The sequence below is a fragment of the Manacus vitellinus genome, unplaced genomic scaffold (genome assembly GCF_001715985.3).
Source record: "Manacus vitellinus isolate BGI_N305 unplaced genomic scaffold, ASM171598v3 scaffold_5_pilon, whole genome shotgun sequence".
Classification (NCBI taxonomy): domain Eukaryota; kingdom Metazoa; phylum Chordata; class Aves; order Passeriformes; family Pipridae; genus Manacus; species Manacus vitellinus.
Window position 1 is genome coordinate 31,300,428 of NW_021940682.1, and position 26,765 is coordinate 31,327,192.

The 26,765-nt window shown below is 36.7% G+C and overlaps 1 protein-coding gene across 4 annotated transcripts in view; it reads right to left on the bottom strand.

The window, feature by feature from the left end:
- Window positions 1–23,481, bottom strand: part of LGR5 (leucine rich repeat containing G protein-coupled receptor 5) — a 58,900-nt gene extending 35,419 nt beyond the window's left edge. For all 4 annotated transcript variants that reach the window (XM_018080867.1, XM_018080864.1, XM_018080866.1 and 1 more), the window contains exons 1-4: window positions 23,412–23,481; window positions 14,817–14,888; window positions 2,639–2,710; window positions 966–1,037 (exon numbers count right to left, since the gene is read on the bottom strand). In XM_018080867.1, the coding sequence (XP_017936356.1) occupies window positions 966–1,037; window positions 2,639–2,710; window positions 14,817–14,878 (206 nt within the window). In that variant the 5' untranslated portion in view covers window positions 14,879–14,888; window positions 23,412–23,481. The remainder of the gene's footprint in view (window positions 1–965; window positions 1,038–2,638; window positions 2,711–14,816; window positions 14,889–23,411) is intronic.
- Window positions 23,482–26,765: the final 3,284 nt, after the last annotated feature.

The following is a 26,765-nucleotide window of genomic DNA, read 5'->3' on the forward strand; positions in this document are numbered from 1 at the left end:
TGCTGCTGCATTTAGAGAACATCAAATATGGTGAAGATCCAAGGAAATAACAGAAGGTACTTCACCATGCTACACTGGCTAGCTGATCAGCAGACATGCTGCCACAAAAAATCATGAGTGTTTCACTGGCTCAAAAAGCAACTGTACCAACTCATAAAAGAAAACTCTGGGGAGTTACCAAAGCCACAATAGGCTCAGTGAGTCCTTGAGTGCAAATTTCTGGCAGCTGGGACAGTTTACCAAAGTAGTACTATTATATTCTTTGCTGGACTTTCCAGTTTTCCTTTAGTATCTGTTCTTGAAGGCTCAATGCTGGGCTAGGTCAGCTTTTAGCACAACCTGATACAACCATCCTTATATTATGGAGTAGAAGCATATCAGAAATAATTTCGTTAATACTACGAAGCAGCCAATCTTCACTCCTGGTCTAGCAGTTTTGGCAGGAGTTCTGTTAAAACTGAAGCTCATGGACTGAGTCAGCACACACAGTCAAGAACTATAAATACAGAGACCTGCCAGAAGCACAGAATATAATTAAGCATCTTCTAGCACACTTTGTTTCATGAGCTAATAGTGTTTTCCACACTGCTTAAAAAGAAAAAAATTACACCAAATGAAAAAAAAAACAAGGGAGTCATTTGGGATTCTTTCTCTTCCCTGGCAAAGAATCTTAACAAGAAACTGTGTTCGGGACAAAAAGCATTGCAGGCCAAAGAGTGTCTTTTCAGATGGTGAGCCAGTTTATAATGCTGCGAAGAAGCTGTCAGTGTCAGGAAATTACTGGAACGAAATCAGTCACTTTTGATGCTTAATTGAGAGTACAATTCTCTTGAAAAGCAGCTCACGGAGAGTTAAAAGAAAAAGTTGATTCAGCACATTATTAAGTGATATTAACAGATAATTAATAGGTAACCATACATTACTGTTCATGCAAGGTTGCAAGTTGATTTCTCAGGTATACTCACAGAGACTGCAGGCTGCGCAAGTTCTGGAGTGCTTCAGTAGGAACCTGGCGTAGCTGGTTATTCTGCAGCATCCTACATTTTGAGTAGCACAAAACCCAGAATCAACACAGTAAAGACAATTTCTTTCTATTGCAAATTTTCTTCCAAGCTTACCTCTTTTGTAGTAGTTCTACTTTCAGATTACAAACAAAGGAAAGCTACACAAATACTCCAGTTCCCTGACCCTGTCAAAAGCCCGCCCTCTTCAAAGCAAACAAATACCTGTAGCATATTAGCTTTGTTAACAGCTAGATAACAGCTTTGAGTAGAATTTTCAAAGCAACTGAGAAAGTTAAAAGAATAAATCTGATTTTCTTTCAATAGGGCTTAAGCTCCTAATTGCCTCAAGTGACTCTGAAATTTTCATTCTCATGTACCAATTTTGTTTTCCTTCTGAAGTGATTCTATTCTGATAAAGCTGTGAAGGACTGACCCTTGAAATCCTTACTCAGGAAAATGCTACTATGGCAAATGTAACTTTTAACTGTATGAGGAATTTATGATTTGGTCTGAAGAAAATTTGATCTCTATAAAAACTGCTTTATTTTTTTCAGTGAAATAGATTTTCTCAAACTGAAGGTTGCTAGCAACGACCTGACAAATCTGTTTTCTGAAATATCACATCGTTTAGCTTGCAAAGATTGAAAAATCACTTTTCATTCCTAAATAATCTTTTTCTCCCTTTGAATATGGTTTCATTCACACTACCTAATATCCTTGTTTGGACCAACTCCTACACATATAAAAGAATTCTATGTGGATAAATCTGAAGCAGTACATGCTGCCTTCAAAATGAGGCATACTCAATGGGAGACTAGAAAAGAAATAATTTTTGGCAGACCTAAAGCTCCTTGGGCCAACAAGAGCTAGAGCTCATCAACTGAAAAGAAGATGGAATAAGAATCTCTTCATACTTCTTTTCCAGTTGTGTATTTTTTCAGTAGAGTTTCGTATACTCTTACAGTAGCATCAGGCATGGTTTGACACTGCCTAGGAGGTTGGTGTTCTTGCTAATAATACAATTTCTGTGAATTTTACATAGGCGAAGATCCCCTCTAGTGTAATCCCCACTGTGGTATGTGGCCTGCTAATAATTTTAGTAACTGTATGAGCAACGTATTACTCCAAATAATACAGGGTTTTGTAATATTTTTTATAATTTATCCAATAGTCATTACATTGTAAAGAGCAAGATATGAAATATGGACTGCACTGTAAATTACATTGTGTTCTACAGTAATGTTTTTTACCCCCCGGCTCTCAAGAAAAGGAAAAGGCAATTTAACCCCAGTTTTGTGTGATCATGAAAAGTTCACTTGAAATCAGAACTTTGAGACAATTGAAGAAACTATTAACTGAACCAATTTTTACCTTTGATATTGTACAGAGACATCTACTTGATGAGCAAGTTGTTTTTAGAATGTCATTAATGTTTTCCAACCTTTGTTTAGGATATTTTCTATATGAAAAAACAAAGATTTAATGATGTTCATATGTATCTTCACTTCAATTGAATTGTTCAAAGTGAGCTGATCGAAATATGTAATTTACTTGATCAAAACTTCACTGGCTAATTAGTTCCCTGGAGCATTTAGGAAATCAGAAATATATCAAACAACACACAGTTTACTTACAGCACTTTAAGACTGAAAAGGCCAGCAAATGCTCCCTTAGGAATGTATGTCAAGCCATTTCCTGCAAGACGTCTGCAAAGTTTGAAAAAGGAAAAGAAAAAGAGTGAATACTTTTTTTTCTCTTCATGTGGAATTAATTTGGTTGTTAAAAAGTGCAACACAGCTATGTTTGAGCAACCAATGCCAGAGACAGTAGTTGAAGAACCTAGTTTTGTCATTAATACACATTTTAAAGAAAAAAAAAAGACAATTCTTTAACTGCACAGTTGATCCACTGACAGATGGACTGCAGAAGAAAAGAACAATTTCATAGCAAATTGTCCTTATGGTTTAGGATGCACATTGAATGAATTCTTCATATTGTTTTTAGAGGTTAGAGCAATCCCAGCAACTAAAATACAGACCTACTGACAACAATTAGCATCATAGGATTTACAGACATGCACTTTGTGTAATTGTGCATGTATGATGTCCGACCACATTTAACTCATCTGCACTAATATAAAAATAGATCCATATAGTAATGACCACAGTTCATTTTAAAATAACTACACATAAAACTGCTGTACCAGTGGAATAATAGTTTTCCTGTGAGCAGTTGTGTAATAAGCTGGCAAAAAGTATTTGCTGAAATTTGTAGGGCTTTTGTCCCTACTTCTATTGCATCTTCCTCTCAGAATGCCTGAAAGTATTTTACGGACCTAGTTAAGTACAACAAATACCTCTGTAAAGCATGTTACTCTTACCAAAAAAAGGCTGCATTCTGTAAGGTTTTTGTTCAGGAAAGGGATAATCTATTCGATACAAAATAATGGCATTTCCATGTTCTGGCCCTCAGGAAAGAACATAGGATTAGTTCCAGGAAATGCCTTAGGTACCAAGCTGCCAGAGAAGAACCTACAGGACTGATTTAGAATCATAGAATCAGCCAGGTTGGAAAAGATGTCTGAGATCAATTCCAACCCTTGATCCACTACCACTGCAGTTACTAGACCATGGCACTAAGTGCCACATCCAGTCTCATCTTAAAAACCTCCAGCGACAGACAACCCACCACTTCCCTGGGCAGCCCATTCCAATGCAGGATTACCCTCTCTGTAAAGAATTTCTTCCTAATATCCAACCTAAACCTCCCCTGGCAAAGCTTAAGACTATGCCCTCTTGTCTTACTGATAGTTGCCTGCTCCGAATATTTTTCAATTTGGAAAGACCTTTCACTAATTTTGCAGACAGTGATTAATTCTATCTTATATGATATTTCTCTGCTAATGCAGCAGCAGATCATGCTCATCATGTACAGCCCTACATATTTCAGTAGAGGGTTACATAAAGTATATCACAAATGCATGTATGTCCTTGTAGTTCTCTCACAAAGCAAACTGACATTGTCAGAAAAGGTAGACACCTGGCAACAATTATTTTAGATGTAGTGACGTTGTCTGACCTTCATTTACCATAGTAAATGCTTTCTTATGATGGCTATTTCATGATTTACTGTGGAACAAGTTCTGGAAAAGCGCCTATCTATTCCCAAGATGTTTCTCGAAACCACTTCTGAACACTGGCACAATAGTAGCATCTTTCCAGCCCACTGGAATTTCCTAGCATTGTAGTATTCTGTAAAAATCGGGAAAAATTATTCATTTGCATAATTGTCTAATTCTTTCAATATTCTTGGATAAAATTTAGTACATCAGTTCTTTAAGGCATGCTGCAAAGCTCATTAAGTTCAGGTTATTTGTTCCTGATAATTTTTAATGTCTTCCTTGCAGCATTTTCTTACTGTGTTTCTATTCTCAGCTTTGGCATAGGGGAAAATTAATCCCTTTGTTGACACTACACTATATATCAAGTATCTACCAGCGTCCACTTTTCTCCACCTCAGGGATTTTGTTTTCTATTATCCTAAATTATTTGAGGGAAGTTTCCCAGCATTTTTCTGAACTTTGGATATACTTTGGGTAGTAATTTTAGTCTGAATGGGTAAATATAATTTCCCTGAACAAATGAGAATGGACATAATATCTGTCTCCATAGTTGAGTATTTAGGTAATGATTTCAGAGAGCAGGAATGAAATAGTTTGTTTATAGCATTTATGTAACCAAATGTCTGGCTTTTATTATTTGAACAACTTTGAATTCCCATTTTTGAAAGTTAATTCTTTTATTTCAAGTATTTCTGACATTATTTTACAAATACCTTGTTATTTTAAAAATATCTCATTACATACACTCAGGTTTACATGTATCACATCTGTTTAATGAAAAAGTAATCAAAAAGGATCACATTTTCTGGGCTATATTATTTTAGATTTAGATTTTACTTGCAGTGCTTTGAATAATCTTGCAAATTAATGGAGGCTGGACAAGTTTACAGAGAAGTGCCACGTCTCCTTCAGTATCTGCCAGAGCTGGAGTCAAGATACTAGGATACCTTTAGCTTAGGCATTGGCTATGTTTTTATTCTATTGCATGTTTCTTCATAAGAGATGTAAGAAACCCACAGAAAGCTCCAAAAATTATCAGAAACTTTTTTTTGTTTTCCTTTCGTTGTCTGAAAAGAAAAACTTCATCAGATTGAAGCAAATAAATATGAGGTTGTAACTGAGAACAGTCAACTATTTCCTTTATATTTCTAATACAGTAATTCTTCTTTGCCAACTAAAAACAGCTTTATGTGTGGATGTTTTCTGCACCATGACAAGCCTTTCCTGGCACCAAACATCTCCTCATTACCTGATGGGAAGGAAGGTGAACTCGAAACACTAAAAAGTCTTCTCTGTACAGATAAAAAACCGTGGCCTTTAACAAAGAAAGCACCTTTCCACTGACTGTGGAAAGAACCTGTGGCAAATCTAACCCAGCTACTTCTCACTGTCTGCAGCAGACAGTGCTAGTACAATATGGGTAGTGGCTGCTTTTCTTCTTTGCCTAAGTAAAATCTAGTCCAGCAAATGCTGAACAAGCATCTGTGAAGCGTATTTCAAAATCTAGTAGTATCAAACCTATAGCCAGGACATGAAAGGAAAGTAATTGTCTCCTTTAGAAAAAGCATATGTTTACACTGATTAATATTCATGTCGTGTTCTAACAGGATTAGGACAATGGAATTTTCTGGAACAAGTTACTGATCAACTCTTTCAAGGTGCTGAAATGCAGGAGAATAGATGACACTCTGGATAGTGATACAGGTCAACATATGATGGGAATAAACAGTGTGAAAGGAGTCAAGCTCCACTATTAAGAAGAGAAAATGCAGTGAAATCTCTTGTAATTCTATTTCAGAACAGATACAGTTAAATACAAATTCATTACGCTCAAATTTCTGATAAATATTTTGGATTCTTATTATTATCCCAGTAAATTATAATATGAACACCAAACTGACTCAATGTTTCTAGACTAGTGCCAGTGCATGTTCTTTAATATAGATTAGGTTATATATCATTGCATCACTTGTGTTGCATTATATTTAATCAGTTCTCACATAGTGCAATATCCTATATAGAATGTAAAGATGAGTGCAATATGAAATCATTCTTCAACTATGCAAAGATACAGAGGGATTTCTACAAAAATAATTCTGTGAACGACTATCCTGCCTTGATGTCTCTTTGACTCTGCATTTTACTTCTGTTCACTAACTGGTTTGCTGATTTTATTTAAGGAACGAGAGCAAGGCCTGCACATGCTAAGAGAATGCTATCATGAATATGTTTATATATATATATATATATGTATAAAAATTTATATTTATGAGTAGATTAACATCAACAGAGTCACAATTCAGTCAGTTTTATATTTGCCTGTTTTCTTGGAAAACAGAGGTTCTATTTATAATTTGCTACATTGTATACTACAGCTAAAAAACTCTCCAGACAGAAAACTGAACAGGGATCATACAGAAGAACCTAAAAATTGTTGAAAAAAAATAATCTTTGCTTTTCTGAATAGAAATTGGAACTACAGAAGGCCTGAGACAGTGAAAAACCGCAACAGATGGGACAGTTCTGCTGCTATGTGGTACCTTTCTGAATTTGGTGCTAAAACACTAGCATGTGATGTAGAAAATTCTATTAAAATTCATGTAATCATGACTGTGTCTTTTTTATCTTGTGTAGATAAGAAACTCTCTTTTGTAATTTGAAACTTCTTAAAAGTCTGATCTGCCTCTCCAAATGCCATAATAGTTCTGAATAACTGATAAAGATCCGTGGTGAAATACCAGTCTCATTGATGCCTGTGGAAAAATTTGTGCTGACACAAGTAGAAATAGGACTCTCATTTGCATCCTACCACAGTATCATACTTGCCAGCACTTGTCTCTGAGGAGCTGCACCAACAGCACTACTACCAATCCTAAAACTATTATCCCAATTTCTAAGGAAGGAAATGGCTGCCTGGGGAGGAACATGGAAGTATAACAAGAAAACATAAATTTCCAAATCTTTTTCTAAAACAACTTGTTCTGATATAAAAAACTGTCTTTGTTCAAGGAAGAATTACCAATCTTGAATCTTGCTTCAATTTTTTTTACTGACAAACTATATCAAAGATACATAAACACAACACATATATATTTAGTCCTCCTATATAAAAGTATAGCCACTATATAATTTATATATTTCTATGACCATAATTTTCTTCGGCTTGCATATACATCAACAAATAGGTAACATGAAATGTTCCTTCTTCTTACATTTAAAAAAGCTCTGACAAAATGGACATTCATCCAGCACTTACTGAGTGTCAACTAAAATTCTAAGATGAGTTTAATTTTATATTTATTAATGACTATTCTCAGACCGATGCAATAGGAATGCATGAATTAATGGGTGATTAATTACAGAGTAAATAACTAATGTGTGACATCAACATATATTTCAACTTTTTTTTTAAGAATTACTATGTTAGACTTGGAATTTAAATGTTAGTCTGTATGTCAATTATCTTTTTATATTTCAATCTGTTGTGTTAATTAAAACTTATTATAGCAATATAAAAAGAAACGTAGGTCAAATGATATATTAAAAAATCTGATGCTCAGAGATATCAAAGAAGAAAATGTAAAGATATTCTCCTTTCTTTAAAAAAGGGGAGGGGAGTGTGCAAGTTATAATTGTGCTGTATATTATATTTATTGCTACTTACAATTTAGTTGGAAATTCAAATATAACACAGTCTGCTCTTGCTTTAGGGCCTAATTGCCTTTTAAAATGCATGTGCCAAATTCTCATAGGATGTAAACTGGAAGAACTCCAACTGACCTAAAGCAGTTGGAATTAAATCAGTGTGTATTTGATCTTGAGCTGGCTTTGATAAAACAGATTTTTGCCAGTTAAGGATATGGTCTAAAACGTGCTATTTCTTTCTCCATGTATAAAAGGCAGAGACTCTTTCTGTACCTGGCATGAGTGTGATCTGGTAACTGCTAGAGACAACTGATCTCTCCATTTGTGAAGCTCTCCCTAGCCAGCGCTAAGAACAAGCTGCTTTGTTCTTCTACAGGACTCCAACAGGACCCTTCTGCTCAACAGGTATCCAAGAAACTGCCTTCCAATTGCTGCAAGGCCAACCGTCTGGAGGGAGCCTAACATCAGCCAGGAAATCCCACACTGATTCCCAGACCCCATGGATACAACTAATAAAAGGCATTCCTTCTGTGTTTGAAGAATATTGTCACCAAATCACTACTTTCAGAACAACCTTAAAATTGTTAAAATTTCTTTCTCACTGTTTAAATGTTACATCAAGATGGAGCATTAAACGGTGGATCATACATAACCCATTTCCTAAGTTGGGTCTTCCAAGTGTCATTTACACTTCTGATGCTGGTTTTCAATTTATCCCAGTAGTGTCAGTATCACCAGAAAGGGTAGGAATTAATAACAACAATCATTAATAGCAGGAACTGGTTGAAGTGTACTGCAGTACAACACACCATGATCACACTGTCAGCAATGAAAAATGTGTTAGCTGTTTAGTCATTTCAGTGTGACAGACAAAGAACACAAACAGTGTAGATCCAAGTTTTGAGGTTGCTGCTGTTATCCTGAGTGGTACAATGGGGCAGCACCAATGAACTACTGGAGAAATCACTGCTACTCCTGTTGGGAAATTCAGAAAAACAACTTAGAAGTTGATTTTACTGTGCTTGTGAACCTATCAGATATAAATGTCATATGTGCCAAATTCCTTAGCCATAATCCTAAGCAAGTGAAAAATTGACCCATGTAAGTACCAAAAGTGGTCACTGCACTGAAGTCAAGCAGTCTACAAATTGGCTGAACTTCCACTGATAAAAAAAGGAAATTATTTCTGCATACTTGCTACTGCAGCACACACGGAATGTGTAAGAATTAAATTAAAATCCTGCCTCAGGATCTATAGATATATAGCATGCTTCACCTTGGTCTAATTAAGTATAATGTCACTATCTGTATTGATCGCAAAACACAAAACGTTCTTCCAATGACTCTGTTTGATGTTCTAAACTAGTTCCTAATGAATATTGCTGGATAATAAATTACAAGTTCCAGAAAGCACTTATAAGCTACAAGCCAAAAATAAACTTCAACAGATGCTCAATAAGAGTAACGCAGCAGCGCCTACAGGATTTCTTGGATATCAGCCTAGAACATTTATTGTTTCTGCTTTCATGCATATCTGACTCTTCACTCCTCTTCTGTTTTCTTCCTTCCCCACCGCCTCCCCTTCTTTATACCACAGATGCACAGCAGCTCCAGTGTCAAGGCTGCTCCATGCAATTTGCACTAACATTTCCAGAATAATTGTCTGTCAGCACAAGCTATTCAACAAGCAATGCAAGCAACTCTGATTTAGCATTTACTCTGTGTTGTTCTTTTTTTCTGGTTTTTTTTTTTTTTTTTGTTCCTCATCTTGTCATTCTTGGTAAGACAGCAAAAAGGGCAGTTTGGAGGATGTCAGGCTGACACATCCACATGGGCGAGTTCTTTGTTGTTACTCACTTTAGTGGCATCAAAGGGACAGCAACAAAGGCAGTGACAGCTCCAGAACATCAGGGCCCTTTTTTGTGGGTGTAAAGGTTACAAATTGTTAGCTCATACAGCAGGATCTTCTGTGCTCAGGTTTGTTCTTTCCTAGTAAACTAAAACTTTGCAAGCAAACACTAGGGGAGAAAACTATTGTCATTGTTTCCTGCTGATTAATTAGGTAAATATCTTCTTACTGTTTTTAGTGGTGTACAGTTAATTTCAAGAAAACTGGTGCACATTCCTCTGTCAGGATTTAGAGTGCAGCTCTGTATTAAAGCAAAGTTGGGAAACTACAGTCCCGAGGCATGAACAAAGTTTATTACAGCAACAGAATTTACAATGCGCCAATTGCTGGGCTGGTGACAGGCACCTCTCACTGAAAAACACCGCATATCGAACACAGTGCCATTGTCTGATCTATATGTATGCACACATGAAGTGAAGAAACCGAATTCATAATTCATAGGAAGAAACTGAATTCACAACTTATGTGTTAAATTGTGCACAGCTCTGATATGATCTATGGGATCATGTCACTTAGCAGTGAAAAGTTCTTGAAACTTTAGTTGATGGAGGTGACACAAGCCAATTTCTACCAGGAACAGCTCTGCTAAACCCTGCTGTGCAAGAACTGTAAAACTGGTATTGAAGTGACATTGGAATGTGTGGACAGTTTGAGACCAATGGATGACACTCCATTTTTACTTCAGTTCTGCAGCTGCAGGCATTTCTACTTTCTTGCCTTGGAGGTTTTCAAATTTCTGCAGCTTAATCTCTGGGAAAGATTGTAGTATTTAACTGTATTGTTCCAAGACTGTTGAAGTAAATGACAAGATTCCTCACTTGCTCAAAAAATTTTTGGACTATGGCTGCAGCATTTTCATGTTTTACACCAGCTTACTTAACAGTAAAAAGTACAGAATTTGTTTTCAGAGCTAGTCACAATGTGCCTGCACCAGCACAAAAATAAAGACTGTACAGGACCCCCAGGAGCAAATGCTCTCAGTTTTCAAAGACCAGAGATCTCAGTCCCACTGCTCAGAGTCTGTGGGGAAAAGAATACCTAATTCCCATTAACAGCTTTGAAAACCTCTTTGTAGGAAGAAAGAGCAAACACAGAGAGAAGTGAAAGGAAAAAAATAAATAAGAACAGATGGCAATGGATCATGCCTGGTAATGTAGGACTTCATTTATACAGGAGCCTCTTAACCAATTCTGCAGTATAAAGGTATTTCAACACAAATAATGGTAAGATTCACAGAATACATCTATTATATATTTTATCTGTAATTCTGCACTTCCATATTACAGTAAAATGTACTTTTAAAGGCACTTCTGCCTGACTTCCATAATAATGCCAAGATCAATCTGAAAAACTTTGTAGATACATATTAAATTCCTTTAAAGATTATTTTAAAATAATCACGTGGGTGTCCAAAAATGCTCTTGCACCTGTATGTAAATTGCAATTAATTAAGGGTGACTTCATTGCTTGATTTTGTGAAAAAGAAGTTATTTGGGACTGTCCTGCTCTGTAGTAAAGTAATTGTAATATAACAGTCTTTTGTTGTTGTTTTACTAAAACACTTATATGAAGTTCCCGAAAAATAGCAATTTACTAAAAATCACTTGGAGCTTTGCTTATCTGTGGAATGTTCCTGTGTTTAAAATTAAAGTAAAAGCCTTATATATGTGCATGCGTGGGTGTCTGCACATATATTTATGCATATGTATGTATATGTGGATATATATATAGCTGGAGAGATTTTACACTTAGGTCTGATTCAAATAGCCTTAAATTTTTATTGGCTTTCTTCCTCACTTTTGAGACATTAATTTATAAAATAAAACAGTTTCAGGCACTGCTTTGAAGTGTTACTAATCACAAAATGTTAGGCCTACACTCAGATGTAGCAGACTCTAAAATTCTTAAGAGTCTCACCCTGGGTAAGTCTTTATGCTCTTTAAAAAACCTTTTTTCCATGTATTACTCTCATTCCCTGCTCTATTAGTAAAGGCATTCTATGCATATTGTAAAATGACATGTCACATGTCTAGAAATAATCCTCATGAGACTAAATCTTGGACTTGGTCAGACTGATAAATATCTGCAGTTATTTTGAATTTATAATGAAGAATTTAACTTAATGGTGTTGTACAAGTTCATGCAGAGCACCTTGCTGATAATCAAGCAGCTGAAGCATATTTCTTTCTTGGTGGGAGCTCCATCATACATGCTTTAAGAAAAAATTAGGCCTGAAAGGTCCAACATTTTCACAAATAAAAGATCTTGCTCAGAACTAAACTTTTTGGGAGTTAGAAAGTTCAATGTTTTCCAAAATTTTCAGAGGAACATGCACCTCAGAAATACAGCATACTGTCAATATGTTGTACTTCAGTGATCATAGTCTTTGGTTAAGAATAAATACCAGGCATGATCATCAGGTTTGCAAGAATGCTGTGTGCAGAGATGTCTAACCTTGACTGTAATGTAGATCACATTCAGCATGGAAGTTCACAACTGGCTGAACAGACCTGGCTTATATATCACTGCTTTGGAGGGAAAACAATTGGTCTAACTGTCTTAATAGAATCTCAGTTCTTTTGGGGTAATGACTTATTAGTATGGCCAAACTGGGTATCCAGGATATAACATCTAAGCTGAAACTTAGGTGGATCATTCATTGGCTTTTATCAGATTTTTGAACCAGATCCCTAATAGAGGTACTAGTAACACTTTTTTCAACACTTGAAAACCCTAAAAAATGCATTTTAAGCTCCTGCTGTTTTTGAAGAGCAGACAGACATTGCTAAAATTCATTTTAATTTTATGGAACATTGCTTTGGTAAAGATCTCATAAAATCTTATTTTAACAATGTCTGTGTTACAGGTCAAGTTATATTTTTCAATAGCACCTTTTAACTGAGCCACATAAACAAAACACAGAATTCCCAGGTAAGCTAGAAAAAACCCATCATATGGCAATGCCTGGATGGGAAAAATAATTTTCGTATATAAAATCACTGCTCAGAAATTAACATAGGGGAGCATGAGAACAACAATGGCTGTTACCCCCTACTTCAAAGTTGAATATCCAGTTCCCTTTCCATTGCCTATAATTTTTTTCCAAGTAATACTAGGCTGAATTGTAATGTATGTCTCTGAACACCAAAGAATCTCTCAGCACAACAAGAGGAGGTAATCAATTGCCTCACATCTCCAAAGGCTTCAGTTTTCCATGCTTATTTTAAAAGGGAATACAAACTGGAAGGGTTTCACAAAACAGCATTAAATTAATGAGAAATGGAAATTGTTGGCTTGTGCAAAACAAATAGAAAGGTTGACTATGTATATGTAAACCAAAACACAGTAAAGACATAAATACCTTTCTGGTACTACCAGCAATGAAGGACTGGCATTACTTGATTTGGAACAGAGGGTTGTAAGGATAAAGGTTTAATATTTCCAGCAGAAAAAGCAGGCCCAGCACAAGAAGAAGGTAAGAACATTTTCAAAGGTCTGGATCAGGAAGATGACATAGACTACAGAATAGCTTCTCAGGCACTGACTTAAGTCTTGCTATTTGAGTCATCTAACTTTGGACCATAAAATGAAACAGTGAAGGTAACTTGGCTTCAGGTATTAGAATTTCCTTCCAGGAAAAGCCCAGACTTTTAATTCTTTTCTTTAATGGCTAGAAACCAATCATTGGGTTGGATGGTTTTAGTAGGGTTATTAAAATTGACAGGAAATTGGACAAGCAAGTATGAACACTATGCAGAAGTCCACAAGCAGGGACTTTGTGGCCTGATTCACTTCATACGCACTTGGTGTGTGACATCTCTCTGTTATGTTTATATCTGTTACAATATTCCAAAGTTGCACTAACAGCGAGAAAGATACTGACAATCAAAGAAATAAGTAAAGAAAGAGAAACTGAAAAGAAGTAAAGCTTTCTAAATACAAGTGCCAACAGTAATAAAAATAAGTCATGAAAGGAAATCTGTTTGCAAATAGGGTATTCTCCAAAGTAAGCACTACAAAATTGTTTCAATAATCTTTTTTTCATAGATTCATAGATGCCACCTGGAAAGACCAGCTGGTAAAATTCAAAGGAGCATTAACAAGGACACCAAAATTGTCACAGCAATACCCACCTAAATTGCAGAGGATTGTACACATTTCATAGCTTAAAACAGACCTGTCTTTGCAAGAAAGGCAGTACAATGATTCTGCATTTCTTACGTGGATTTTATGGTGTGTTAGCAGCTAAACATGCTATAAAACAGAAGACTTTCACTTTAAAACTTATAAACTATGTTTCATAAAAGGCTTTTAATCAACATTTAGAGGTACTCATACAAATACAGGCGCCAGCTTTTTTCCACAAGATCTATGGTGCACCAGTTATAGAGTCTCAATCACTCTTCAGAAACCTAAATTTTCTTTTAAGCCTGGGCCATTATAACTAGAGTCACTGCCAAATCCAGGTCTCATGAATGCACAATACTTTTCACTTTTGGTTAGTCACCATCACTTCAAGCCAGCATTCCTCTTTTGATGTTGTGCTTGATCAGCTAGTTTTTGCAATGTACTTTTCTCCCTCCGTGAACGTACTAGATAGCGTAACTAAGCTTTTTGCAGGATCCTGCATTCTACAGTCAGCCTTCAGGGACACTAAGTTTAAGAGTAAGGAAAGAGTAATTAAAAGTGATTAGGACAAGGAGCCTCGATACTATGAAATGTGGACTCAATTGTCCTTGACACAGGCAGAATGAGGCAGCAGGTTTTGGTTTTGATTACAGCTTTACTTGTGATTTTAATAAACATGAGCCAGTATTCAAACTTTTAATATCCTGCTGCTTAACTATTTCCAAAAAGCAATCCAGTTCTTTTAAACAGCTCTTGTTTAAAAATTTTAATTTGTTTGGCTCTGTCTCTGCTTAGAGAAGTTGTAGCCTCATGGTAACTCTTTTACAAGTTCATTTCCAGAATCACAGCAATTGGGTTTTTTTCAAGTAAGTGTTTCCGCATGTGTCAAAAGTGTCAGGCTGACAGCTTTCCTGCACCATTTTATCTGGTTCCCACAGTAAGTATGAGAGACAAACACAGGAATGTGTCTAGTGCTGACTATGCCCATCAAGAATACAATGATACTTACAGCTCTTCCAGGAAGCGGAGATTGTGCACAGGGTTTGAGGGCAGCTTAGTAATGTTGTTCATACTGAGATCACTGTAGGGGAAAACAGACACAGACTTAATATGGCATGCCACAACTGTGGCATCCAGCTGTTCATTCCACATGTTTTTCAGTGCTACATTAACAAAAATCAGTTCCTCTGCCAGTACTGATGAATCGTTATCTAGTTAGCACATTAAACATTCTTCTTTCGTATGAACATAGGGTTGTGAAATCAAATACAGTCTGTAGCATGTTCTTCATTTCCAGAGATTCTGGAATGTTTTATCACTCTCTATAAATCATCTGGAACACTAAACAACCCTTTTAGTCAACATAATTTTAATAAACCACTGTATTGTATTAAAATTTACTTGGAGTAGTAAAGAAAAACTACTATGAATTTTGTTGTTTTTGTTGTAGCACCATAGTACACTTGGTTTACTAAAATAGACAGGCAAAAGCATACCAATACAGACTATCTGCAACATCCTTTATATTTCATGACTATGGAATTACTTTGCCTTTGCTGTACAACCTGCTGCATGGTCACATTGATTTGCCTTGCCTCACGTTAGGCACATCAGGTGTCCCCAAACCCCAACCTGACTCAAAGAAATGATATATTTTCAAATAATAAACATGCAATTTTTGAGTGCTCTTTTGTTACAGGTAGTCAAATTGCATTAAATAAGTGAAATGAACCATAAAACAAGGGTGTAATGTGATCCCACTCTGTAGCACACTTCCTACTGGGGTTCCACAGTAGTTCCTGGTACAGGAAACTACTAGCCATATCAGCTCTGTCAGAGCTCATTCAAGCTATGTTTTAGACTAAATTTCATATAATACCTTTTTATTCTTAACTTGCTTTTTCATGGTTTTCCACTGTCTTCCTCATGCCCCACAGTACCATTATAATTGCTTTTCATTAAGTACAAAACCTGTAAACAGACTGTATAATAAAATTCTGTGTGGAAGATCCAACTTACATGACTATAACAGAATTCCTGTAGTTTCTTAAAATAAAATTAAGAATGACCTGCATATTTTATGTAAATGTTATATAGTAATTTAAAACTCCCCACTATTTAAACGTATCTATGCATTTGTAGCAGTGCTTATAGTTTCCAGCTACTTCGGTTACTATTTAGATAACTTTATTTCTTCCAGCTGTTGAGAGCTTACAAGGTAAATAAGTTATCTGTACTTTGGTGGGTAGGCATCCTATGCCTACTCCATCTAGTTCTTATTATTCACAGTCTGTTTCACATTACAGAATATATGCTTGATATATGTTTGATCTTTTGCTGAATTTTAAAATGTATAATTTAAAAACATACTTCACATAGAGATTCTGAAATAAAGGAAATGTGTTAATACTTTATGACAATTATCAAATCACTGTTGAGTAAGGTCTCTGCATTTACTTCAAAATCAAAGTATAATTTGAGAAATGTGTACTTATTAAATTCATTCTTTAATACTTTATCACCTAATTCTTTCATACTGTTTAGCAGGTTATTGCCCTTTTACTTTGATAAAGGCTCAAAGGGTTTATTCTGGCAAAGGAACAAAAACATGGATTTATTTGGCAAAAGAAAAACTCATCCAGGTAGTGAAGTACATACTACGGAATATTAAGATAAACCAAATATTTTAACAAGATCATTTTGATTGTGATATTTTCAACACATGTCTTAATGGGGTTTTGGAAACATCCCAAATCACATTCTAGACTTAAAAACCAGCCCTGCTGGAAGATGGGAATGATTAATCTTCAGATACACACGTATTTAGAGCATTCTACAAAACCAGCATTAACCAGTGCTCTGGCTGACCAAGAAAACCTGGTTTTCTAGCATATTAATTTCTGTTACTAGCAAGCAGTACTTGTCTGCTTGTATCACCCACAGGACCCCATGATGAACCAGTCAGAAGCAATCTACAGATCAGACCTTAATATCTTAAGAGGATTAGAATAAGAGGAGGTGGCTTTCCTTATGTGCTTTGATGCACAAGGAGAAAATCAACAATACGTGCGTTTTTCTTAATAACATCTTTAGACCCTAGAGCTGGATTTGCCAGCAGTGAACTCCTATGTCCTAGTCTCCTTTTTGGACTCAGTCATGTGGTAAAGTATGTGCTCCACATCATATGATGGAGGAGAACCTCTTTCCCAGTGTACACTGCAGCAACTGCTAACTCTTTTTAGTTAAATAATTTCCTTCTGCTACTTTTTTTCTGGTTACTTCTTTTCCAGATTATTCTTTTGTTGGAACATAGCATATAAAGATGTTTTTGTAAAAAAACCTCCTAAACATTACATATGCATATTTCATAGAATCAGAATCATTTAGGTTGGAAAGACCCTTAAGATCTTTCCAGTCTAGCTGCTCACCCAGCACTGCCATGTTGGTCACTAAACCATGTCCCTAAGTGCCACACCCATCCATCTTCTAAATACTTCCAGAGATGGTGGATGTAACAGAAATTATTTCCCAATTTTGATCAACAATGTCTTTTAAAACTAGTTTTTAACATACTTGCAACTAATACGCAGGTCATTCCAGTCTATGTTGGCAATGTGCTGTTCTTTTAGCTATAAGGGTTTAAGAATATAAGGGCAACTACTGTAGGGAGAGGTAATACAATTGATGAGCCTAGTGGATACAGTCGGAAAAACTGAGAAACTTTCAGGTACAAAAATAAAAACCCTCTACTTTTCCCAACTGTATCAGCTGGCTAAACAGGTGGCATTATTTTTCCCTAAAAAAACACACATCCCTTACATTGGATAGCAGTAGTTCATTTTTTAGATTCAGAATATTCTTCTGGATCAGAATCACCATAGATGCATTTAATCCAATTTTTGCTCACTGAAAGGGAGAGAAGTACCATGACCCAGAGCTACTGCTGGGGGGATGTTTGGAGATGTGAGACAAACAAAAATGGTTAATACAAGGCAATCGGTCACTGGGTCTCGTATGAGCAATATGAAAAATTTGGGCTTCTGAGTAGGAATTCCTCACAGTGCTCTAGAGACAAACAAAGGAAGTTTTCAGCATTTTGGTTTGCCAGCATTTTGGACCTTACTGCCAAGAAGACACAGCTAGGATGAGATTTACAGCCATTAGCTAGATAAAGCACAGTTAACAGCCAGAAAGAGCTAGCTGGTAAATTACAGGATTATTCATTATTACTATGAAAACCAGTAACACTTGCAATAGATATGTCTTATGTCCTGCACCTGCAATGGTTTCTTTCCAAGAAGTGCATCAAACAGGTTTTCTGATTTCTGCTTTCACTGCTAGCCTGCCAAAATCAGCAATTTGCTTTCTCTAGGAAACAGAAGGGGATGAAAGATGGCTTACACGTCAGCATTTGCATTGTAATGCTTAAAAACATTAAAATCAAGGTACTGGATCTTTAACTATCCTCAGCGGAATTGTTCTGGTTTTATACTGGATCTTGGTAAACTCTTACAAACTACAGCAATGAAAAACACAGAGTTATTACATTACTGAAAACCTTTAAATAACTCAGCGTAACAGAACTACTCCTGTCTCCCACCATCAAAGCACATACAAACCCCGCTGATGTCAGTAGGAGCAACACAGTAAGAGTATACCCTGTTTTAAAACGCTCCTAATATAACCAGCAATAGTACCAGATCTACCTTTGTGAAAACTATCTGCACCGTGAACTGCCATATTCCACTGAAAAGGCAATAAGCTGTTTTGAACAGTCAGATGGACATATCGTGTGTTCTCCCATCAGCATTCCTGCAGCCTGTTTCCAACTGCTGACTATAAAAGCAACATACCAGCAAATGCAACTTCATCTTTTCAAAAAATTAGAAGTTTTGTTTCAACGACTGCATTGGCAACATGGCTCACTATAATGATATCTTAACTACACCCTGTGCCAATCAATCACCATGCTGTGCCTCTGGTGACTTGCTAAGGGAATCCTATGAAATCTTTGAAAAACAGAAAATATTGCAAACTCCACCTTGCATCTATCTGTTTTTTCTTGGTGAGCAGATCGACAAATTCTGAGCATTTGCAAAACAGCACCCAAGAAGGCAAATACAACAGGTCTTTCCCCTCCGCCCCCCCCCGTTTTGTTGTCCATGCATATATGTGCTGAAAAAAACATCCAGCTACCATCTTAATAGTGAGCTCAAAATGAATTCCAGAAAGCCAGTAAAACAAGTTAAGTGAACCAGTTCTTCACACTTAATAGATGAGTTTGCAGGCTGAGTTACTAACCTGTTATTAGCTGTTATTACAAGAAACATTTCAGTGACTATTCATCTTGGAAGATCAGTTTTTAGGTTATACTCACGTCTTTCAAAGGAGAACAAAAATCTCTCCAGGGATACACACAAAACTTCTACTGGCTTTCATCAACCTGCCAGTCTACTATTAGGCTCAACATCTATTATACTGAATGGTACAAACCGTCTACCCATTGCAGGTCTAATACAATCTTGTAGCCCATTTTCTTAACCATTGCAACCTGCTTGATTTTTAGAAAATGATCAAGACTTATTATTAGGATTATTAATTTTGATTCTTCTAAGCCTGCCTTATCCCAACAAGATGTATTAACAATTATTTTTATGGAAGTCTTTGAAAGATAAAGCACTTTCATAAAATACTGACAATAGACTGAATGTACTCCCTTAGTTACTACCAGCTGAGAACAGTTTCTAAACTATGACAATTTCCTTAATTAATTTACAGCACAATTTGACACTAGCTCACATGTAGTAATACAAAATAATGAAAACAGGTGCATATTACTTCTCTTCTTTCCTTGTTGTGCCTATCTTTTTAACTCTTGTTTCTACTGTTGGCAGAACAATAGTTCCACTGTACAATGGAAGAATATGTTAGCTATTAACTACGTGCCATCTACTAATGCAAATGCTTCATTAGCTTTCATGAAAAATATCTTCATCTGCTACAGCTACTTAAATCTATTCATCAACACTGTAGTAGTAGTAGTTCCTATTTCTTACCGGTAAATTGCTATAGATGCTTTTGTTTGAGGGTCTCAATAAATAAATAGAATTATCATCAATTTACAGAAGAGAAATCAAGACACCTAATGGCAGTGTGACATGTTCACAGTCAAAGAGATGTTCATACACCAACATCTGAAAAGTAAACCGACACTGATGATGATTTGTCCACTGCCCTTTTTATTAGATCATGGATCACACTGTCCAACCATGGCATTTACACCAGTGCGATGCATAAGCTGCCAACAGACTCAGAAAACCATGATAATATTTTTCATTTTAATGTTCCTAAATTACACAATCTTTCAAAGTCATCATGAAAACTCCTAGTCATGTATTTGCATGTTTAATACACACATGCAGAGCAGCATAGGGTAGAGTATGAGCACACAAAAATAAGCACTGTTAGCGCTTTCTGCAAATTAAACCATAGCATTCCTTCTCATAAGTAGCTTCAAACTTCATCTGTGGTTCTTTAAAGGACTTCGTAGTAAACTATGACTAAGATGTGAATTTCCACTAAATGATTCACATTTGAAGAGTGCATATTTATATTTGGAAAAATCTTCTGGAAGAAAAAGTGGTAGATTTGCAGGAAGCAGCAGTAGGGAGAGAGTTATAACAAACATTACACAAAACAGAAAATCTCACTATCAAGGTTTTCATGGTAAATAACAATGGCAATAGCATGGATATTTCTACCCTTCTGCACATTGATAATGACAAATGCTAAAATTAAGTATTTAAAAATTCATTATCTCATGTAATAGTGAATTAACAGCAACTGATCGCATGCTATACTTTTACAAAGAAGTGATGCAAGGCTAGAAGAGGATTGCTTGTTACACATTTTTTACAGAAAATTTCTGTTACTTGACATTGAAGTTCACTGTTTCCAGAGACTCAACACCTTTATATTAAAACACACCCTGCGAAAAGCAGATGATGTGCGGTCACCGGAGAATAGACCCAGCAGTGAGAATATGTGTGCCTGTGCACCTCACAGAGAGCTTTTATGCCAGTACACAGACAGTACTCCTGCTGTCTGCCTCACTCTCCTTCCTTTCCTTGGCACACCAGTGGTGCTTGGTCTAGCAGTGCATTTTGCTTACAGAAGACACAACCATTGCAACTGTAAATAGACATATATGAAAAGGATCAGGCACTTTGAACTTAGGGAAGCCTCAAAGGTGATCCAGTAACACCAAGAGGGTTCTGTCCACATCTCCTTTCTATTGTTATGTGGCCCATAACATCGGATCCTGGTAAACTAGGCTGTTATGGCACATCTGGATTCAACACAAAGTAAGAAATATGCTCTGGCCAGAATTCTGCACTCTCAACACCTGTCAGTGGGTTCGAACCTCTGATGTCACAGACAGCAGAGTGGCTTATTACTGCAGAAGCTCTGTAATAGAGTCATTTTAAACAGCACATATTATTCCTGAACATAGGCAATTCTATCATATAAACAGCCATCAAAACCTTACTTATATATAGGTTGAAGAACATTTGTAAAGCAAACAGTATGTGCATGATTAATCTTTTCAGGAAATGATTTTGCCATTCAGTTTATCCAACACTCCAGCAGAGGGAGCAGGGCAGAGCAAACAATTTGGGTCAAAACACAAAGTAAAAATCAAATATCACATCAAACACACCCACTGCTGAATTAATCTAAGTACCTGACATTTCACCTTAGGTACAAAGATTCTGGCTCTCTGCTTTTTTTTGTATACCAAATTCATAATGCTTCCTAGATGAAACTAGCCACTTACTTTCAAAGCTGATTCATGGCTGTTCATTTGATGCTGAAGACTCAGTTTGCTAAGTAATAGTTACCAGAGTAAGTTATAAAAACATTTGAACACGTCAGTCATTTACTGTACTTAACTCACACATTAAAAAACATAAACAACTAATAAGGAGTTTTTTATAATATAAAAGCTAGTAAGAGCAATTAAAAGAGGACTGAATGGAATTCCTCTTCCTCTCATGCCCACAGATTATATTAGTATTATTTTACTTTATGAGTTATTACCTATTTCTGCTGAACAAATTCAAATATTAAATGAGTACTGCATACATGATTTGTCTTGTTCAAATACTGAACATTACAAACAGAAAAATATCAGTTTTTATTGTAATTTATGAAGATAACTACTAGCGTGTTTGTTGTGTTTTTCATCATTACCTGTTTATCAGGTACTGTTTATTTTATTTTGATGAAGAACAGTACAGCTAAATTGAGAAACAATATTTATCGGAAGTGACCGAGTTTGGAGAAAAAAACGCTTGGCCTCTCTCAGTTTCAGAATATTTTCTGCCCCTCCAGAAGTTGCTTATTTTTATAACTATTTGCTCCAAAAATGACAAAAATATAGGAAAAAATCCTTTCCCCTTTTTTTTTTTTTCTCAATGAGTGGACATATTCATCCATTTTAGAAATTTGAGGTCCAATTTCCTTCTAATTCCCAGTCTATAATTTCATACCTCTGAAGCTGTTCCTAAATTAGGACTATCTATATGAGAGGAGAATATCTACAAAAAGCAGAGCATAGTTTATAAGAGTTCTACACCTTGCCTACAGCAGAAATTAATTCAAAATATATGTGAGTGTAGACAAAGATTGAAAATACATACTGTCACAAAGTACACACTTCTTAAATCAAGCATTATGAACCATACAGCCAAATGAGCTGAATACCCAACTGCAACTTATATACATCACAGATTATATGTTACGTAAGCCAATTTTAAAACTCATCTTCCCCAAAATATCCAGTATTACTTCAGTGAGTCTGCCGAGAGTGGAAATTATTTATGACTAGCCTGATTTCATTCATAACAAGATATACTCTAAGTCATTGATTTTGTTGGTCTTACTTTGTCTCAACTCAATTCCACAGCATGGATTTCAAGGATTAAAAAACAAACGGCTGTGAGAGCATCTGCTACAAACACATTTCAATAGTGATGGTGTGAACATGAGTTTCCAGAAATCTGTGCACCACAGCTCTGTATGCAGGGCAGGAAAATGATGCTACGCTGTATCACACCTACTACAGTTCTTCTCTGAAGTATGAATTTGATCATTTTTGTGTTGTTGCTTAGCTGAAATAATTATTTACAGAATCTTCTCTGAATTGCACAGACAACCCAAGGGATGTCATATTACCAACACACTCAATTTCATTCAATGCTTGCTACCAAAGGAATTACTCCTGATCTCCCCACCCCAGCCCATCACTACTCATTCCTTGTGAGGATGCTGTTGAACCAGAGTTGGCAACTGGCCTGGATTTCAAAAAAAATCCAGCAGGAAAAAATTTGGTTTTAATCCAAATCAGCTCCCTGAACTGGTTCACTACATTGCTGTTTGTACCTCCACAAATTCAAATAAGAAAGGTGAAGCAGAATTGTTTTATTTCAGTTGGCAGTTTTGGCTTAGAGTAATGCAGGGTGATCCTGTGCCTAGAACGTAAATATTGTAAACATTTTTCAGATATAAAAAGTTGAGGTTTTTTTTTACACACATATCTTACCTTTATGTCTGACAGAGCTTGTTCACTAAAATACAATAGGCCTCCAGATCTGCCAGCTCCGGATGGCTGACAGCCTCTTCCGACACCTCCTGCAGAGCTCAGAGGAATGACAAAGCTGTCAGATCTTTCCCTGATAGGTTGAACACCCAAATTTCTGCAACAGTAAGTGCCAAGAAATATGCATAGCTTGATTCTTACAGAGATAATGTACTTAAAACCACTTTATTTCTCCATCAGGTCATTATTTTTTTCCTTAAGTAATCAAAATTCACCTTCATCATAAGATACCTTCACAAGGGCTAGTCTAAAACAGCCTTAATATACATAAATACCAGGTCATTAATCTTATACTGACATGACTTATACCTAGTCTTCACACATTTTGTTTGCTTGTAATTGATCAGCTGCCCTTCAGACAGGCAGAGTACCAAAATACCTGAGCTAGCTTTAAACAATTCAGGTCAAGGAGCAGGGTTGAGATGCACTAAGTCACCCTACCAAGGAGAAATCTTTGGTAGAGACATCTTATGTGTTGGCACGTGTTTTCCGGGTGGTTATACCAGCACAATCTTCAGGGAAAAGGGTTGTGCTCCCTCTAGTATATAAATGTTATCTCTTTAGATAAATTATTTTCCTTTACAATAACTGAAATTACTGGGATCAGAGCTGTACAATTAATACACGGAGGTAAAATACTTCAGAACTATTTCTACTGAGATCAGTTGGGCTGTTCAGATGACAAACTAATATTTAGTAAGAGTGGGGGCAGCATACTCTGATTCAGAATAAATGATGCCTGCTTCCTTCTTTTATTCAGAGAGTTTACATAGTCCACTGTTCAGCAACCTCATTTTGAGGCCCGTGACCCATCACTTCTTGTGATTGTTATGACGATCAACAGAAAATCCCCTCAGGGCACGCAATTAACTGGTGCTTTTCAGCTAAATCTGCTGCACTGTCCCTGTTTCAGGCTTCAAGTATCAGTTTTGGATCTTCCTGGAGACAATATTGAACCATACCACAAAACATCAGTAGCCAAAACAAACCTTTACCAAATATAAACTGTTGCTGCCAACTCTATTGCATCTGTTTGCATATGTGAAATAAATGTGTCCCTTATCCTGCACGTCTGGTCTGCTTTTTTTGCACACAAAATGAACTTTCCAAGATGTCTTTCATTTAGCTATTCCAAATGCTATAAAAATGCTGGAAACAATCAGTTTTTCTATTATTTACATATCTTAAAACTTCTAATATAGCAAGTCAATGTCAGCACACGTGGGTAAACACCTGGCTCTACTGATGCTGGTGGTAAAATTTCCAGTGACTCCCATGGGAGGAAGATATCATCCCAGGCCTAAAAGTTCCTAATGCCAGGTTCTGCCCAATAGCAGCACTTCACAGTTGTGGAAACTATGCAACAGCACATTGGTTTGTCTGCAGTAGTGCATGCAGTACTGATGGGTTCACTGGGAAGATTTCTACATATTATTTTCAGCCCTTTTATAATTTCCGAAATCTGTTGAGTTAAAGGCAGGATGTTGTTGGTTTGGGCCAGTAAGGAAAGGAAAGTGTGACATTTTCTGCTGTTCCAGCCTCTCTTTGTTTCCTGTTTGGTTGTCATGCCTGCTTCAATGATTTGGGGACTTAATTTTCATTCCTGGTGTTTTTTCAAAGTGACAAGCTGATTCTGTTCATTTTTCCTTCCTCACCCTCTCTTTTCCATAGCTTTTGCTCAATTTTTCTTTCACATCAAGTTCTGTTTTCCAGTTAGCTCCCTTAGGAAACCAGAACGATTACTAAGAATAACCTGCATTGTGATGGTTTAAGAGACTGAAATGTTAATGGTTAATAGCTCAAACAATCAGCCATTTGCAAAAGCAGTGAGTGCTTTGCTGATGATGTGCAAGGTAACAGCCCAGCTGCAGAGGGCGTGAGTACCAGAGGATGACCATGACAAATCAATCTTCCTTTAGCAAGAAGCTGTGTTTTGGGCCAGATAAGGGAAGAGGCCAATAATAAGCAGATCCTGTGAGGTGGGATAGTGCTTTTTATCACGCCAATGTCCTCCTTTACTGGCTGAGTTGGAAAACTCCCCCATGGGGGAGATATTGGGACATTCACATGTAGGTCTGAAGGCATTCATCCCTTCTGATGGGGCATAATGGCTTAACTACGCTGACATCAAACACAACTCTCATGTCTTAGAAGGTGTCATAAACCATCAAAGACACTTGAAGCACCCCTAGACTCATTTCTGGGGCCTTCCACCAGAGAACTGCGCATGATCCACAGAGTTGCAACAGTCAGTGTAAAAGTCCACCTCAAGGGGAGGTACCTGTGCATTCCCACCAAGCCCGAGTGTATATTAACCCATTCAACTCTGTGTTTCGTGGGCTTCCCCCACCCCTGACGGATCAAGTCTGTGGTGGACATCTAAATTGCAACAATCAATTCTCATCACTGTATCTGTGGGTGGTAATATTTTTCGCTCTTATCCTTTCTCTTTCTCTCTCTCTTTCTTCTCCTAACTTCTTTTCGAAATATATTTTAAGCCAGCCTAAAAAAATTCTAGTCAATGCCTTAGTAAGTGCCATGTTGTGTCTGAATAAGTTAAAGTTGGTTAAGTTTGCTAAGTTAAAGTTTGTGAAGTACCTTACTTTGTCTGAATATTGTTATAAAATTTGCCAAGTACCTTATTCTACCTTAATGTTCTAAAGTTTGCAAGTAAAAGTTTGTTATTGAACCTCCTGAGAATTTTTTTTTCTCTCATGCACCACCCAGAGGGAATCAAACGACCTTCCCCTAAACTCACCAAGGTGACTGGGGCATGACAGATGGTTCTTTCTATGTGAACATGTACCAACATTTTGGAACTAGAAGCCTTAGACGATCTGGGAGATCTCTTGTAGGCTTCATTTGCTTTGCAATGAACAAGTAGCACAAATGAACACCTCAACATCCACCTCCTACATGACAGTGGCTGCTGATGACCACCTGTCATGTTGCACAAGACAGTACCTGCCACATACCGTTACTGCTGCCCTCCTCGCCCAAATGGTGGCAAAATGGATGCCAGTATGAAAATGGTGCAGATAGAAATGAAATATAGGACAGGAGTAAAGTCAAGGCACTCACTAAGCAGAAGCAAGTCTTCTGCTGAGAGGTGTTGTACTGTTTTCCATGCTCTGCAGAATCCAGTCAGCTTTGCCTTCCCTTCATGAGTTTAGCTTTGGTGGGATGCACAGTGGTATTCTTCTTCACACCACACACTGGGTATAAAGAGACTACTGCAGCCCACATCCTGGCTTTGTTCTCTCATCCCATGTGGGGAGTGGTGTGAAGATTAGAGGT